Source organism: Asparagus officinalis, chromosome 8 (assembly GCF_001876935.1).
Source record: "Asparagus officinalis chromosome 8, Aspof.V1, whole genome shotgun sequence".
Classification (NCBI taxonomy): Eukaryota; Viridiplantae; Streptophyta; class Magnoliopsida; order Asparagales; family Asparagaceae; genus Asparagus; species Asparagus officinalis.
In genome coordinates, this window is record NC_033801.1 from 16,574,744 (window position 1) to 16,593,151 (window position 18,408).

Here is an 18,408-nt window from a genome sequence, read left to right on the forward strand (position 1 = left end):
ACCGTATCCGATTTTAGCAGGTATGATTATAAATTTTTTTTACCGAGGTATATCTGTATCCGTATCCGAGATGGATAAGCAGATATGGATATGGTAAGCATCATATCCGACCCGTATCCGGACCGAATGCACCCCTAACTACGATGGATGGATGTCACAGAAAACCCCTTAACTATTTTAATTTTAAAAACTCTCTAAAATTTGGATATATTAAAGCTAAACCATACAACTTTTAAAATTAGAGAAAACCAAGCGTTTTCTTTGAGTTGGATTTCTCCATCTCATAGGATTAATTAGTAATAAGGAAATTTGCTAGGGTTTGAATTGAATAAAAAACTTGCTCTCCCTATCTCATCGGATTTTTTTATCCGCCTATATTTGCCACCCGCTCTCTCTCCCGACGCCAGTATTTGCGAATCAAAACAAGGGTTTTCTTCGAGTCCGAGCTCTGCAGTTCCCCTCAGCCTCCGACCATGGCCGACCGCTCCAATGCCGACGAAGAAAACCAAGCGTTTTCTTTGAGTTGGATTTCTCCATCTCATAGGATTAATTAGTAATAAGGAAATTTGCTAGGGTTTGAATTGAATAAAAAACTTGCTCTCCCTATCTCATCGGATTTTTTTATCCGCCTATATTTGCCACCCGCTCTCTCTCCCGACGCCAGTATTTGCGAATCAAAACAAGGGTTTTCTTCGAGTCCGAGCTCTGCAGTTCCCCTCAGCCTCCGACCATGGCCGACCGCTCCAATGCCGACGATCTCCGCCGCCGCCTCTCCGTCGATGCTCCGCCTCCTCCGGTCCCCAAAGGTCCCCCTCTCCCTCACTCTCTCTCCAATCCAAATCCCTAATCCTATTCTGCCCGCCTCCGCCGCCGCTGCCGTTAGAAAAACCCTAGTTTATCTATTTCTTGATAAACTCCCGTTTCGATCTCTGGAAGATGGGGTTTTCCCTCTTTCTAGGGTTTAGTGACCCGATCTTTTTGTATTGCGTTATTTAGGATTTAGGATTGATTTCGTGAGAAAGAGTTTTCTTGCTGAGTTTTATTCAACAATAGAGCGAGTAAAGGCCCTCTTTTCTGATTATTTTTGTTCATCTCATTTAGTTTTTTAGAGTTCCTCGGTTTTTTGCGATTGTACGTATTAGATTGACATTGAATCTGGTGAAGCAAGTTTTGCGATGTATTTTTGATGTCTTAAGATTGAGTTGGGTTAAATGCTGTATGTCCGGATACGGGAGAAGAAAGAAAGATGCCGGGAAAAAAAACCCCTTTAGATGTTTTCACTCCTTGAATTTTATTTGCATTCTAACAGAATTAGAGTCACCAGAGAGTTATCTTGTTTCTTAGCACAGTAGATATGTTTTTCAATCGATCGGATGGCTGGTTATTATTGTAACTTATGTAGCTAGTAGCATGTTTACCACTTTTTATAATCCGTAAGATGACTTGAAGATATGCGTTGTTATATTAATAAGCATATAGCATGGATTTATTCATGCATATCCATGATATTCTTAAGTGAGTCCTCTGATAGTGATATATGCTTTAGTTTTCAAATATAATTGCTTTGTTAGGGGCAATACTTGGGGATTGTACTTGACTGTCAACTGCAAATCTATGGAGGTACCTAAGAATGCATGTTTGTTTTCTCTGGGCTCATATAATTGCTTGAAATATGCTTAACTTTGTGAGAAACGAAGTACACAGCAAAAAGGCATGATTTTAAAAACCTAGGAAATTACGTAAGTTATGCTTATCTAGAGTAGCTGGCCGAGCTGGTTTTGGTGCTCAAATGCTCATGTTATGGTTTTAAGCTCTTATGAATAGTTTCAAAATCATCCAGTGGCTTCTAAAGTTATACATGGCGTTGTTCACGTTCATCTTTTGGTTATAATTGTTTGACGATTTCACATTCACACAACACATTTTAAGTGTCACACGTCATATGTCACATCATGTCACATCAAGTCACACAAACACACACTCACTTCCATGCTATTTCTATCATATGCTTTTCCATGTAAAATTGTCAACATATATATAATACGATAATGTAATATAAAATTTGGATGTCATATGACTATGATAAACACCATTCTTTTTAACTGTAGCTGAATCATAACCAATAATATTTGTTGCTTATTATGTTATTCATAGATAACAATATGCAGTTTATCTACTTCAATTTACTTTTTGACTTATGTCCTAACCTAATCCATTTGTTGACTCATTCATCAGAAAGGACATGAAATGTATAAATTAAAGGCCACATGTACTACCTATAAATTGAATTACTATAGCTGTTTACGGACTATTTATATTTTGACCAACGTAGAATATGTATGAGATTGCAAAGAGTCATAGGTGCTTTGTATAAGCTAGACATGGTATTGTTCCTATATTGAAGTGTTTACATTATTAAATATAAGTTAGCTTAATGTTATTTGATACTAGTATTACAAACCGACATTCTTTACATTAATGGTACAAGCCACAGTACCACATTAGTTGTATTTCAACTTATTTGAGATTAATTCAATAATGTTTGTAGTATAGTGTACATAGTTGCTAGTGCTGATTAGCTGATTGGTTGGCTGTCTAAACCACATCTGAAAACAAGGTTAGCTAGCCTATAGATTCTTGGCAGTTATTGTTCCATTGGCTTTTGAATTTGTTATTTGATGAGAGCTCCAAACTTGTGCCTGTCTCATGTTATTATTGTTACTTTTGTTTGGTTTACAAACTTGAGGTCTAGCAAGGAGATAACAGGAACCAATTAAGTATTTTTGATACATCTGCATCTTATGCCATCCATTGGCAAACTAATGAAAGTTCTTGTCAAGTTCTTCCCTTAACTCCTCATTTAAATGCTTTGTGTTTTCTTCTTACTATATTAGAAATAATTATTTCAGTCCATACTTACTTTCATGTCCTAGAGCATGTCTTTGGGTTTCTAGCTGCATGCTATCAAATACCACAAAAAGTATGATTATCCAAATATTGTTTCTCCTTGTTTTTCTAAGCATGCTAGAGTATACAAACACAATTTTGTTCAGTGTACTTGTGTAAGTTTCTCCCATTCACATAAAATTAATTTTAAAAATTGCCTTTATAGATCATATATTATATTTCATCAAATTCAATTCTAGAAGAGAATGACATACCACATCATCAAGGGTGACTATATCCATCAAAAAAATATTTTGACGTTGATGACAATTGCTCTAAATCTTTCAAGATGAACAAGGGAATAGTTCTTTTGGCTCTTTGACCTATATCCTGCCTCAGGTGAATGTGACCTATAGCACAATTTTATTGTTAGCCTCACTTCTAGATTCTCTTGAATTAGGAGAAATGTGAAGGTTTGCTCTTTTATTGCATGAAGGTTTGCTCCTTTATTGCATGAGTTTAAATTTGATAGCTTTGAAATAGCCCAAAGATTCATGGTACTTGGTTTACTACCAAAATCTCATTACCAGGAGGAAATCACGTTTCTTTTTTCATGTACAAGATACGTGGTTCATCATTTAGTTTTCTTGTAGCTTGTAGGATTTTTCAGGAACAGAAGGTGAGTTCCCTACTGTGAGTCTGCGAGGTACTACCAGGAATGTGGCCTACTACTGGTGTCTAGTTCTCAAAGTTGTTATTTCAGTTGTCCCTATTTTAAAGCTTTATAGCTTGTGAGAGATCTCACTCCATACTACTACTTTTGCCTGTTTAATGTTAGTCATCCTTTGTATTTGTGTCTTAATATAGCAAGTCTACTGTTAATAACTCATGTCTGTATTTCTCCTATAAAAGATGTTGTGAAAGAACCAGTAAGCACATCATGACTTTTATTCTTGCAACTGTTCACAAATGATGATTTAGCAATTCTTGAGACTTTCTTAAGCAAATCTGTACATCTTCACCTGTGGTTTAATTGCTTCTGGATCAAGGAGAAACTTGGAAGGTTGCTTCTTGATTACATGATGTACAGTGCACAGCAACATGGTAGGTTTTTCCTGCTCATCGCTTGGCCTATTAGGTCTTATAGCAGCCATCCCATGTCCATATCATGTCAAATTATAATTGCTGTTTGCGTACAAATTGCCAACTACATGGGAAAGCTTTCGAATATCTTTGATGGAATTTTTAGAAATTGCAAACTACATTCGAAAGCTTTTCAATTTTCCACTGAAGTAGTTAAGTAGTAGCTGAAGTAAAGGAAGTAGGAGTTATTGCTGCTACTTTTGAGAAGAAAGGTATGTTTGTTTCTCTGGAAAAGTTCCTTTTGATACTTCCTTAAAAGCTGACCTGGCGCTCACGTGTCATCTCTATTTCTTGAATTTTTTTCCTTTCCTCAAGGCTTGAAAGTACCTCGCAAGTAGTTAAAATTGAATCATTTTGGAATCAAACCATTTTTGTTATTTCATGGATATTCTCTTATTCTAAATAAAATCCCGAAAGATCCTCTCTCTCATCTTAACAATATCTATAATTGCTACCAAACAAAAAAGTTAATAAAGTGGAAGAAACAATATTTCCTCTACTTCCAAAAATTTACGAAACAAATAAATACGTATGCTACTTCCTACTTGATAATTTTAGAAGTAATAGATTTGATTTACTTCTTACTTCTGATCCTACCTATGAACCAAATAGGCCTTAAGTTGCATCCCCTATATGCATTGCTGCATATTATGTTATTTTAGAAGATTCTTCTCTTATTTTTTATTTGCATATTGTATAGAACAATTGGCTTAGTTATCATTAGATCTAGAGTAATGTATAGCTAGATATTATATTGCATGGATACGGGTACAGGGGCGGACCTAAACAAGGGTGTGGATACGAGACATGACAAAATTATAAAAGTTAGGATATGGGGTCACGACCATATACATACATATTAAAATCAAGGTTTTAAATATCGGTTATCGGAGATTTATTAGACGGTCAAAATCCATGTCAGATAGCGAATATCGGGGATATATTTGGGATAAGTAGTATTTATCGAAGTGTCATGGATGGGGTGCATACATAATATAATGTCTCAAAATATAACATAACCATACTCAATGAAATACAAAATACCAAAATGTAAAGAACACATTTTAAGGTCAAAATCCATATCGGATAGCATCGGAAACTTGAAGTTGAAGACTTGAAGTTGAAGTCGACGGAGAATAGGTTGATGGAGAGGAATAAGAATGGAGGGGCGAAGAGAAGGGGAGAAAGAATGGAGGAGGTAGTCACGGTGGAAGGAGACTAGAGAACGTAGGTTGGGAGCCGAAGTCGATTTGGGTTCTAGGGCACAATTAAACAAAGAGGGAGAAAGAAACGAGGAGACGCGTTAGGGCTAAATGAATTAGGAAAGGAATAGGATCAGGTTTTAGTGTTTGGGTGAATCGGGTCGGGTTTAAAGTGTATTTGGTTATGTGCACGTTGCCGAAATCCAAACCCAAACTAACATAACTTTAGCAATATTTTTGATTTTTTGGACTGATAAACTTGGCCAATATGTCACTTTATTGCCGCTTTATCGCTAATAAACAACCGAAAACGATAATTGATTTAAAATTGAACTTATCCTAGCGGAAGGGGTCCAAATCTGATAACTTGGTGATAACTTGATATTATTTGGCTTATATTTAAAATTAATAATTGATATGAGATTGACATTGCTTTTCATTCACATGTTATGAGAACTAAAATCCTTATCATTTTTATGTTTCTTTTTATTGAGTAGATTATGAATTGAAAAACTGCTCGTTTTTAACTAGGTACCCAAATGACCCTTTTAGAATTATATTTATGGACTAGGCATGTGCTAAAACAAACTTATCCTCAGTCTAATGACTTGCATAAATTTGTGGTTGTGTACGATAATACATTCAAGAAGTGTATCATGAGCTTTTTTAAACTAAAACATGTGTTATATATTGAGTACACGTCTAATAAATGTCCATTTGTATTCAACAAGTGTCCAAGAAGTGTTCGACATGGACATGGATACGGAAGTGCATTGTTATAAATAGCGGTAAATAGCTCCGCAATAGCGACGCTAATAGCGTTAGCGATCCCTTCCCGCGACGCTATCGCCCGCTACGTTATCGCCCAATAGCGGTGACATATTACAGAATATGTTTATTCGCAAAAGCGGTCAATAGTGTGTCATAACTGTAAATAGTGAGCGATTGCATTCAAAATTTACTTTTTGACTGCTATTTAAAAGCGGTTTGAGGCTTATTTTTTTAAAATTAAACTCAACCATTGACCATTGTATTTCACTGTCTCATGTGATTTCCAGCATACTCCCGTTACCTCTCGTAGCCTTTGACACCTACCTTGATACTTCCTCTCACCTCCTTCACCGTGAGCTCCTCTTAGGGTAGTCCTGTCACCGCTAAGCTCTTCTTCTCGAAGACGACTTTTTGACTCCTCCAGTCATCTTCGGTATTACGTGATTGTTACATGTCTATTTCATGTTTAGGATCTCTTTAAATCATCCAATATGTACTTTTAGATTTTTCTTTAATTTTACTTTTTTAGTATTTATACATATCTAAATTAGACCGCTATTTGACTTTGCGTTTTTTACCGCTATTTTACCGCAATAGCCCGAAATAGCCTTAGCGATGCCTCACCACTACGCGACGTTATCCGCTATCGATAACCTTGCGGAAGTGTCAGACATGGATACGACAGCCTAGATGAACTTAGGAAGTGTTCAGGTAACCTAGGTCAGATATGATATATCTATTGGACTCATTATAAATCTTCAACCAGATAATATTTGTGTTATCATATGTCATCAATCATCATATTTAAAGTCTGCGACATGAAATTACACAACATATAACGCGCGCGTGTGTATGCTGAAATTTCAATTTGCTTGTATGCTGAAACTTCGATTTACTTTTTTTGTACTTGGCATATGAGTGACTGTTCTATATCTCAAGGCATATGCCCCCTCTCCCGCCCGCACCACCCCCCCGATATTTCCTAGTTCTTTTAAGCAAGCATATTTTCATATGTACATATAGTCATCTAACTACAGCAGTACCAATGACTAATTTTAAATGCCATTCTGCTTTAATAGACGCTTTATACAGCCAGCTGCTATCTGCTGTAGTGTTAGGCAAGCAGTTGGCAGCCTTCCTGGTATGTTTTGTTTCCCGTTATAAGGAACATGAGAAACTTAAGAGACCACCAATCTGGAGTTGAGCATCAAAAAGCATATCCATCAATGTTAATTACTTAATTGATTATTAACTCAATTTGTATCCAGTAACCCCTTATCTTAGTCAGATTATGATTGGCACAAAGGAAGTCACATTTTGAGTCTTGTTCATTATTATTGTCATTTAAGGAGTTGGCATGAGTGTCATTTGGTTGCGGAAAGAAGTGACTTAGGCAATCGGGTTTCTATTAGGATTCATTTTCCCTTGGGCATCAGTTTTCTACTAAAAAATTCATTCCACTGTTTGATCATGGATTATGTCTTGATAACACATAATTTTTTATAAACATTGCTAATTCAAATTTTTTGTTTCCTGTGAACCGTTAACTATCATATCATTAATGCCTTTTTTTCTTTATAACCTGAAAATATAAAAGAAAATGAAAGAATAATCTCCAATGACAAGGAAGGCTGTTTCTTTTTGGTCTCTTTGTGTTTATTATTTTTTAATGATTTCTAGTGGTAGAAAATAAAAGTGTCAGATAATGTGATTCTCATGTTACCATTGTGATTAAGGTTTTTAGAAATATATTATATATATTATATATATATAATATATATATTATATATATATATATAATATATATATATATATATATAATAATATATATATATATATATATATATATATAATATATACTAATATATATAATACAGTGGTATTTTGAGCTTAAGGATTAAACTCTTGCAGAATCTAGGCCTCTTGCTTGCTTTGCTGTTCACCGTGGACATTTTGTTTAAGCAATAATCTCTAGATGTTACCCATGTACTTGCAACAACCACGATCCTTCCTCCATTAAATGTATCCATAACTTATTTATACTTAAAAAAAGTGACGGGAGGAATATACCAATTCTGATAGAGCTTTATCTTCTGCATCTCTTTATTATTGCCAAAAACTTACAGGTCCACCTTTTTGTGGTTTAGCTGCTAACCTTGTATCTTTTATTCAGTCCTGTGCCTTCACCTCTGAATGGAAGATTTTTCTTTTTCTTCCCTGCTACTTATCCATGAATTATACCTTTATTGTTGATACTTTTGAATACTTGTGCTTTGGATTCAGGAGAAATCAATAGTTTATATATTGAGTCTTTTCAGTTTGTAGGTAATTATATAGTCTTAATTTTTCTGTTAACTTTTTTTGCAGACATGCAAGGATCTGATAATCCTTTTCCCCTTTCTCCACAGTGGCTCTTGCCAAAACCTGTGGACAATAAGCTTGGAATATTGTCTGGGGTAAGGTGCCATTTATTTTTTTTAAAGCATCTGTTTCGTAAAACATAAAGCATCAGAAATCACTTAATACACATAAACAGACTCACCTTTTGGAGGCGATTACATTATTACCAAATAAGTATGGTTGTTTAATGACGATGCGTTCTGCACACTGTAATTTTTTGTATTAGTAATGTGCTGGTGCTTTGCAGGAGCCTCATCCCAGTTCTCACCATGGAAATCGTCCCGATGCTATGAGGGCATCGGGAATTGGTGAGGACTCTCATGATGCTGGAAAGAGAAAAGATGTTTTCAGACCATCCTTGCATGACTTGGAACCCGGGCGTCGTGACCGCTGGCGTGATGAAGAAAGGGAGACACAATCTGCTATTCGTCGTGATCGCTGGAGGGAAGCAGACAAGGAGTTTGGAGATACTCGCAGAACAGAACGCTGGTCAGAAAATTCTGGGAGACATTTAGGGGAAGCACGGAGAGCCCCATCAGAAAGGTGGCCTGACTCTGTTAAGCGAGATGATAACTATGACCAACGTCGTGAGAACAAATGGAACTCACGGTGGGGCCCTGATGATAAGGAATCAGATAATCGCCGTGAAAAGTGGTCAGATACTAGCAAAGGTTACGATGGGTCCCGTGAAAAGGGAACTTCTCATCCAAGTATTCATGGTAGGGATATAACTAGTCAGGCGAAGGATGCAGATGGGGAGGGAGAGCATTCTCGCTCATGGAGGTCTAACTCCTTCCTAGCTCGTGGGCGAGGGGAGTCTAACCTTTCCCAATCATTGACTCCAAGCAAGCAAGCTCCATCCTTTGGTTATGGTAGAGGGAAGGGTGAAAATGGAGGTTCACCTTTTTCTGCTGGTCGTGGGAGAGTCGATACTAGCTTGAGCATGGTGAATAATGGCACATCTCGTTCCTATACCCTAGGTTTCACCCCTGAGAGGTCCGACAGTGCCCATGGAGATCCATGCAATTTGAGATACAGTAGGATGAAACTACTTGATATTTACAGGATGACTGATTTAAAGAGCTTTAGAATATCACTGGAGGAGTTTTTGGATGTCCCTTCTCTGACAATAGCAGAACCTCTGGAACCTCTAGCCCTTTCTGCACCGACTTCAGAAGAATTGGTAATTACTTTGTACCGTACATGCACATTACATCAGATGAGCTTTGCTTCTCTTTAAAAAAAGCAGTCTTAATTTACTCATAAATATGTCTGACCAGCTTATTCACCCTGCTTGTGTAGGTTACTCTTAAAGCAATTGACAAAGGAGATATTGTTAGTAGCGGCTTGCCACAAGTTTCTAAAGATGGCTCCGTGGGGAAGAACTCTGTGGATCCTGCCATGTCAAAACCACCTAGATTAGGTACCTTGTCAATCTTTAAGCCTTTCTACTTGCTGTAAGTTTGGTGCTACATGTCTAAATATCTGCTTGTGGTCGAACAGGGAGTAGAGAAGATACAACATTTGGGTCTGGTGATTATAAAGATGAGAGTGGCAATAACATACAGGGTGATTATTCCAATTACTTGGAGAGTGCAACACATCGCTATCAGCAAGGTTCAGGTTCAAAGGCAGCATCAAGTCATCTATATCAGGAGAATAAATTATCATCTGAAGGTAATGTAGTTCAAAATTTACCTTCTCCATGCCTACCATTCTACAAACTAATAAAGCAAAATGTAACTCTTCTTATTACGTACTAATTATGCAAATTAGTAGATAATGTATCTCAGTAAAATATTAATTATACGTATCGACAATCATGTATTATCATTAACATTAATTATACATCATGAAATTCTCACTGACAATAGCTGGCTACTGTCATTTTGATATGTATGTAGACAAGCTGATGATCCTAGGACTTTTTGCGTATATACCCCACAAATTTTTATATTTATAAATTGCCCCCAAACTCTTGATGTTTAATTTATCCCATAATCCTTCCACGTTGCATAAAAATACCCCTCCAATTTTAACACCTTAAAGCTGCCCCCCAACCCCCCGAGGGGGGTTAAAAACTCCGGCTCATCCCACTCCCATTCGCCCATCGTAGACCCTGGACCCACGTACCTACGGCAGGTGATGAGCCCTGATCACCAGCAACGAGAACCCTCTCTGTCAGTGACTATGTTACCCCGACACGGGAGTTTTGGTCCCGTACCCGTGTCGGGTACGTATTGGGTGCGGATCTGCACCCAAACGGCAGGGACACGGCTAGTTCATCCGTGAGGGAGAAAAACGAACCTGAAATTTTGACTGAAGCGACGACCGCCTTCACCACCTTCGAACCCATCGACTGAAGCGACGACCCCATCAACAGAAGCGTCGACCCCATTCCTCGACGATGAACCTGAGATTTTGACGAGCTTTGAGGGACGACGAGCTTCGAGGGAGGAGTCGGCGACGAGATCGGAGGGACGACGAGCTTCGACGGAGGATTCGACGACGAGATTCGAGAGACGACGAGATTGGAGATGCGTGGATCTCGGCGTTAGGGTTTGAGTTTGACGGTTTGGGGAATGAGATGGAGGCGGCGTTATTTAGCCTTATACAGACTTAGGGTTTTGATTGGAGGAGACTTTTTGGGCCGGTCTTTAATTGATTAATAGCAGGCCTTTAAGTGGGCTGAGCACATAGCAGAGTTTAAAGTTGGGGCCTTCTCAAGAGAATGAGCTTATACAATCAAATTTGTTTGGGCTAATAATTACCATTCATTTTCATTTTGATTATTAACTATAATGATTATAGTTGGGTTGGTTAGCTCTAAAACCAAATCAAAATCAATTCACATAAAACTTTCAAAAAAAAAAACATTGTCTCCAAGGTTACATAATAATATAACATACAAATTGATCTATTTTTCTATATGTTCCTCATCTCTTTAATTTCTTATTTATAATCTCCACTTTACATAACAAAAAAAATATGAAAATGTAATAGGTATTTAATTCAATATTGATCTAAAGTGAGTTATTTTATATATATACAGCCGTGTCCCCGTACCCTACTTTTTATAAATTTACCGTGTCCCGTACCCGTACCCGTACCCGCACCCGTACCCGTACCCGTATCTATGCAACATAGGTCAGTGATGACCTGGTAATTTTGCAATATACTGAGTTAATTGGGGGTGTAATTGTGTTTTATTAATAATATTGAATTATTAACAGAATTTGATGGAAAATATTGAGTATATTTCGTATGAGGGGTATTTTTATCTAATGTGGATGAATTTTGGAGGGACTCAATTAGCAAATATTTGGAGGATAGGTTTGCAAATAGGACAGATCTGGGGGTTATATACGCAAAAACACCTACAATCTATTCATTCTTCTCTGGGTGTGAAGATTAATGGTAGTAACTTGTTTAATTTTTTTTCCTTTCCTGTTACTCGCTTTTCTGCCAAATATGTTGCTATACTTTTAAGTGACGTTGGTTCTTTTGACTGTGTCTTTTTTAATTTATATTTTTGCTTTTTGTGCAATATTATTCTAATAATGCAGATGAGATGGGTAATAAGGAAGTTAGCATGCTTGAAAGATCATCTTCCCATCATAGCCCTTGGAGATCCCAATCAGCACGAGAGCGCTCTCGTGGATCATCTACAGATTGGCAAGATTTATCCTCGGAAGCGAGAACCAGATCATCAGATGTGAGTCGGCATCTACAGAAAAATCTTGAAAGCGAACAGACTTACTTCAGAGATAAATTACAGTGGCAAGACAATGACCTTCATTCAGAACAGAAAAATGATTTTAAGTTCAAAAGACAATCATCAGAAATATTGGACCTTGAACAACAAGGCCCGCTTCTCTACAGTCAGGAAAATTGTTCTATTTCCAGAGAGAAGTGTGCTGGTAAATTCCCACCTGCTCTTGTCCCTGAAGACTTAAGTCTACATTATAAAGATCCACAAGGTCAAATCCAAGGACCCTTTTCTGGTAGTGATCTGATTGGATGGTTTGAAGCTGGATATTTTGGTATTGATTTGCAAGTTCGTATTGCTGGTGCTCCACCTGATGCACCTTTTTCGTTGCTTGGTGATGTTATGCCACACTTGCGAGCAAAAGCAGGGCCACCTCCCGGATTTGGTGGCGCTAAACAGAATGATGCCATGGAGGTGTCAAGCAGGGGAACCTTTGGCAGCCTTGGGAATGCTCATGCAGCAACGAATGAATTTGATGTTACTAAAAGCATGCAGATAAATCGGCACGGGGGAGCAACTGAAGCAGAAAACCGCTTTATAGAGTCTTTGATGTCCGGTAACATGAGCAATTCATCATCGGAGCATTATCCTTTTCCTGAAGGTCAGTTTACTTTTAACATGCGAAAAATCTAATGCAAGTTATATTCAATCTTATTACTTTATGGAACTTGGGTGGTATTTTGCACCGTTTAACAGAATTTTTGAACCTTTATTTTCAGGTATCAAAGGATACAATGCACCCTCTGCGAGGGCAGAAAGCATGAGTGATATGAATTACCTTTTGGCACAGAGGATGTCATTGGAGCGGCAGAAGTCTATACCGACTGCACTTCCTTACTGGTCTGGGAGAGATGCCTCGTTAATTGGTGCAAAGCCAGATATGGTTCCTGAATTGCCATCACCACAATCAAAGTTTCTGCCCCATGTTGGTGAGGCTTCTGGTCAAATTCCTCAGTCCCCTCAGCAGGTAGACTTTCTATCGTTGCTGCAGGCTGCATCAGGTAAGCCTTCTTCATCAGCAGTTACCTCAGCACCTGTATGGCCAAACGCAACAGAGGTTTCGTCTCTGAACAACCTTGTTCATGGAGGTATGGATATGATAAAAGATAAGATGGACATGCATCTTAATCAGCATATCACATCCCAAGGTGGGTTTGGAGCTCAGCATCAGAGGGTTCATCCACAAACTCAGCCTTCTTTTTCACATTTGTTGGGTCAACCTGTAGACCTTTCACCTGGCGTAGCACCACCTGAAAAGTTGCTAGCTTCAGAAATTTCTCAAGACCCACAGTTACTTGGTTTATTGCAACAGCAGTATCTGATGTCTCAAATTCAGCACCAATCTCAGTCATCTATTCCCCCTAATCTCTCCCTATTGGACAAGTACTTATTACTCAAGCAGCAGCAGCAGCAGAGACAAGAGCAACAGCTACTGCTGCAGCAGCAGCATTTGCTTTCTCAGGTTCTATCTGGGCCCCAACCTCATCAGCATTTTGGTGATCCGTCCATGGGACATTTAAAAGCTTCTCCACTAGTAGCAAATGTTTCTGCAGACCATCTCGGTCTTCACCAAATGCATGAAACGCTTATGAACAACCAGCAGATGCCGGTCCTGAACTCACTTGATGGGCGGTCATCTGATCTTTCAAATGTCAACATTCAAGGTTCCAAGGATGTCAGTTTGACAGTTAGCTCTGGACTTCCTCCCCCCAACTTGCCTCATCAGATGTTTAACCATTCCTCCCGGCCAGATGGATGGGATAATATTCTTCCTAAAGAGGTAGAGGGTGTTTCATATTCTGATCCGGTTTCAGCAAGTGCTGCAGTAAACAGTTTTGTCTTGGCTGAACCTGTTGAGAAAAGTGCAAAGGATGGCTTTGCTGAACAGGGGAATGTGCTAGATCTTGACAATAGTGAAGTGAAAGATAGGCCGCCTGCTGTGAGTAATGTGAAAGAAAACATGACATCAGCGGCAGCTGGAACTGTAAGTAGCAATGTGGTTTCAGAGGGAGCAATATCTTCCGATATTGTGTCTTCTCTTTCTGAAAAAATTAATGATGCGAACCTTTCTCCAGAAAGAATTCCCACGAAGAGCCAGAATGAAGTGCTCCCAGTGAAAGAAGTAAAAAAAGTAGAAGTAAAAGAGGCAAAAAAAGCATCAGAGAAAAAATCCAGAAAGCAGAAGAGCTCAAAGTCACAGCTTGTTGCTGAACACGGTAAGGGGTCATCTACAGTTAGTAGCAAGCAAGCAAAACCAGATGTTGAAACTGAGGGAGCAAATATTGATGGAAGAATGGTTGAATTACAGATGGAAGTGGAAGAGTCTCTTCACATGACTCAAACTCTGGGAACTGAACTCACAGGCTCTGTTGTGCATGCTGCACAATCAGAGAAAGCTGAACAAGGTGGAATTGGAACACCATCAATTAACTCGCAAACTTCAACAAATCGAGCATGGAAGCCTGCTCCAGGGCTTAAACCTAAGTCATTGTTAGAAATTCAACAGGAAGAACAACGCAGGCTTCAGACCGCCCCCATAATTTTGGAGACTTCAGCAGCGCCTATGCCTACAAATAATTCTCGTACCCCTTGGGCAGGTGTTGTTGCCAATTCAGAACAACAATCTAGAACTGACACAGTTCACAATCTAAATAGCTCAGAAGGTGTCGTGGGCATTTCTGCAAGTACTATCACATCGAAGAGCAGAAAAAGCCAGTTGCATGATTTATTGGCTGAAGAAGTTTTGGCCAAGTCAAATGAAGAAGATAATGCCGTTCTGGATGAAAATGGTTTATCATTGCCTCCTCTGGCTCATATGGTTGCTCAAGCTGAAGCTCATGATGGTGATTTCATTGAGGCCAAAGACAGTAAAAAAAGCCGTAAAAAGGCGGCAAAGGCTGCTAAGGCTGCTGGACTCAAGGCATCACCGCCAGTTAATTCAGCTTACCTATCTGCTTCTGTAGTTGCTGCAGAGAAGAGCAAAAGTACTCGTCAGATGCAGCAAGAGAAAGAACTATTACCTGTTCCATCTGCAGGCCCATCATTAGGAGATTTTGTTCCTTGGAAGGGTGACCAATCAAGCTCTTCACCTGCCCCAGCATGGTCTACTGACTCAACGAAGGTTCAGAAACCCACATCATTAAGGGACATTCTTAGGGAGCAAGGAAAAAAGAATCCATCAGTACAGCAACAGATCCCAGTACCAACTCCTCCTAAAGTTCAATCAAGTCGGGGGAATCGTGGAACCGGTTCATCATGGCCTGTGCCTGGTTCTTCTCCTTCCAAAGTTACATCTTCTGGTCAAAACAAAGCAGCATCTCCTGGGCGTACTAGTCCTATTACTTCCAATCAGTCAAAACCCAAAGCGGAAGATGATCTATTCTGGGGGCCTCTTGATCAATTAAAACAGGAAACAACACAGTAAGTCTTTAATATTAAGTTTGTAGGACCTATTAGCTTGATTTGTTGGTAATGAACTAGTCTTACCATCACGTAGTAAGTATTACTTCACCTTTTGATTTCTCTGTAAGTTGTCTTGAATTTTACTGTCTTGGTATTTCAGTGATGTGCATATGGAGCTAGCATTCTTTGTTGCTTGTTGCAATCGATTTCTGATAAAATTTAGAAATAATTTCTGCCGGTTGAGCTCCATTCTCCATGGGTGTGAATGTTAACTGATTCTAAGCAAACCATGTTAAATCTTGTTCTCTAGGCTTTTAGTTTCATGTTCTTGTTTTCTTTTATTATTTCATAGTTTGTAGATGCAGGTAGTTCAGAGGGATAATTTTCCTCTAATTTGCAGTAACAAAGTCTATGAGATGCTTCATCCTATTTCTTTAGTATTAGAGATCTAACATGACGGGGGATTGGCGAGAAACAAGATGCATAATTTTTTTTCCTAATAGGAAATGCTAGTCTCCAGGCACTGATTTCCTTGTTTCTGTACAGTCATGATCCTCTCTCTCTCTCTCTCTCAACCTCTGCAGTTGTAGTGGCAGTGAGTCTTTGTGAATTTATTGGGCTAGGGAGTGGAACATTGCTAATGGATTTTGAATCTACTTACCTTACTTCCCTTTGTTTAGGATCATTGCAAAGTTTATACCATTTTTCTTTAGCTTTTTCTCTCAGATTCTAACTGTTGTGCAAATATAGAATACCCTTTTTTATGAGTTAAGCATTCCTTTCTTTCTTTACACAAGGGAAAATAAATTCACATGCCTAGTTGCTTACTAAACCTTTGCCGATTCAATTGATTTGCTGGAAGGTCTTTTTTTTGGCATAATTTAGAGTAAATATCATTCCATATTGTACATTTTGAAAGTACCTCTTCTGGATCTGTGGCTGCAGTTTCTTGTTATATGAAACGTGAGCTCTTCTTAATTGTGTAAAAACATAAACGTGTTTGGTGTGGTTAGAAGCTTAATATCTGAACATTTCTGTAGGATGCTATTGATATGCTGCACTCAGATATATTGCATTTTGATTTGCATATGTCGTTTCTGTTTCACATTTTTATTAATATCAAAGATATATTGATATAAAATTTTGGTTTTGGGTATGAATCAAAAATCTCTGAATTTGTGACACTCGTAGAATTTCCAAATGTCATGACATATTCCTGGGTCATTCAAACTTCTGCTTGGCATAGAATGTCAGAATTGCATGGTAATCATATTCCATAGATATTTTCTTCTTCCGCACTTTAATGCACTTTGGGCACATTGAGAACTTTTTTGGGGATAATCTTAATAATAATAATAAACGTTATGTTGAATAGCAAAAGAGGCTCCAACAGTGACTGATGTTTAAATTGTTGGTTTGCTTCATTCGACTAGCCATTTGGATTTGTTTCATCTGAAAGTTAAACTACCTGCATTTTGAATCGCAAGCAGATCTGATTTTCCATCTCTTGCGAGTCCTGGAGGAAAAGGTACCTCCAGTAAAGTTGCATCTTCAACACGGCAGAAGTCTACAGGAGCTGGGTCTTCTTTGCCAGCTGCTGGCCAAGCTTCATCCAAAGGGAAGAAAGGTGCAGCATCCAAGCATTCAGGTTAGCCAACATAAAATTGAGAAATTTTAGGAGAAATCCAATTTCAAATCTCTTTCCATAATTTTAGGCTGAATTTCATTGGAGTTAATTTTCAAATTCTTTGTTTGCAGAGGCAACAGATTTCAGAGATTGGTGTGAAAGTGAATTGGTTAAGCTTACTGGGACTAATGGTACTTTCTTGAACTTCATTCTCCACCCAACATAAAAAAAAGAGCTCAAGAGTAATCGTTTACCCATCCTTGTTTCCTTCATTATATTACAGATACAAGCTTCTTGGAGTATTGCCTGAAGCAGTCAGCTTCAGAGGCTGAAATGCTGCTCAGAGAAAATCTTGGTTCAATGGACCGTAATCATGAGTTCATCGATAAGTTTCTCAACTACAAAGAATTTCTTTCACCTGATGTCGTTGAAATGGCATTTAGTGCTCAGAGCAGTACCCTTACAAGCAAGGATACTACCAGGAATTTGAGGGAAGTTGACGCTGAGGGAGGAGGGAGTAAGAAGAAAGGAAAGAAAGGGAAAAAGGTCAGCCCTGCTGTTTTAGGGTTTAACGTTATGAGTAACAGGATCATGATGGGCGAGATTCAAACTATCGAAGATTAGGATTTTTTTTAGGGCAATAGAGTGTACATACATTCTGAAGGTCCGCCATCTGTACATTACTCCGTACTGATATGTTTTCCTTTTTTTGTGTTTTTTCTTTTTCATGTGCCCTCTGTAGACGGGAGCATAACAACAGTGAGCTAGTAGGCTCAAAGTTTTTGTCGTAGTTTTGTTTTATCGTGCTATTCTCCGTTAGTTGACAGTAGTAGTGTTGTTGCGTTGACTGTATAACTGAAGCGGGTTGTAATTGATTTGGGAGTTCAAGGATGTTTCTTCCTATTGTTTGCTTGTTGCCAGATGCGCAACTAGTTTTATTACAAATGGAGTGTTTATCTTAATTTTGCTTGTTCCTAGAACGGGCAAGAGTGTTCATCTATTATTAATGCACTGTGAGATTCAATCAGATGCAATATAAATCAATGTCAAGTAACCTATGAGACGCACGACGTTAGGGGGTTTCAACAATTCCGACATCTTATGCACGGAGACGTCCGTATATGAAGAAAGCATGCAAGTATCCATTTCTTGTAACTTTGAGAAAGGTCTAATCGTAAATAATAGCTAAACGTTCCTCAACCCCCCCC

General features: G+C 38.4%; 1 protein-coding gene across 2 annotated transcripts; it reads left to right on the top strand.

The window, feature by feature from the left end:
- On the top strand, positions 641 to 18,120 carry LOC109851558. Of its 2 annotated transcripts, none has more exons than XM_020421752.1 (10): positions 641 to 806; positions 8,370 to 8,458; positions 8,650 to 9,585; positions 9,705 to 9,825; positions 9,906 to 10,079; positions 11,969 to 12,772; positions 12,891 to 15,591; positions 17,061 to 17,221; positions 17,332 to 17,391; positions 17,484 to 18,120. In XM_020421752.1, the coding sequence occupies exons 1-10, from the start codon at positions 731 to 733 to the stop codon at positions 17,822 to 17,824; spliced, it is 5,463 nt and encodes a 1,820-aa protein (XP_020277341.1). In that variant the 5' UTR covers positions 641 to 730; the 3' UTR covers positions 17,825 to 18,120. The 2 variants fall into 2 exon arrangements, with proteins under 2 accessions (XP_020277341.1, XP_020277342.1); XM_020421753.1 differs by having other exon boundaries at positions 642 to 806; positions 17,064 to 17,221.

What these genes read in the sequence shown, in the direction of transcription:
- LOC109851558 (XM_020421752.1), top strand. Translation starts at nt 731, where the DNA reads ATGGCCGACCGCTCCAATGCCGACGATCTCCGCCGCCGCCTCTCCGTC. An exon ending in AGCTTGGAATATTGTCTGGG is followed by an intron (nt 8,459 to 8,649) that starts GTAAGGTGCCAT and finishes GGTGCTTTGCAG; the next exon opens with GAGCCTCATCCCAGTTCTCA. An exon ending in CACCGACTTCAGAAGAATTG is followed by an intron (nt 9,586 to 9,704) that starts GTAATTACTTTG and finishes CTGCTTGTGTAG; the next exon opens with GTTACTCTTAAAGCAATTGA.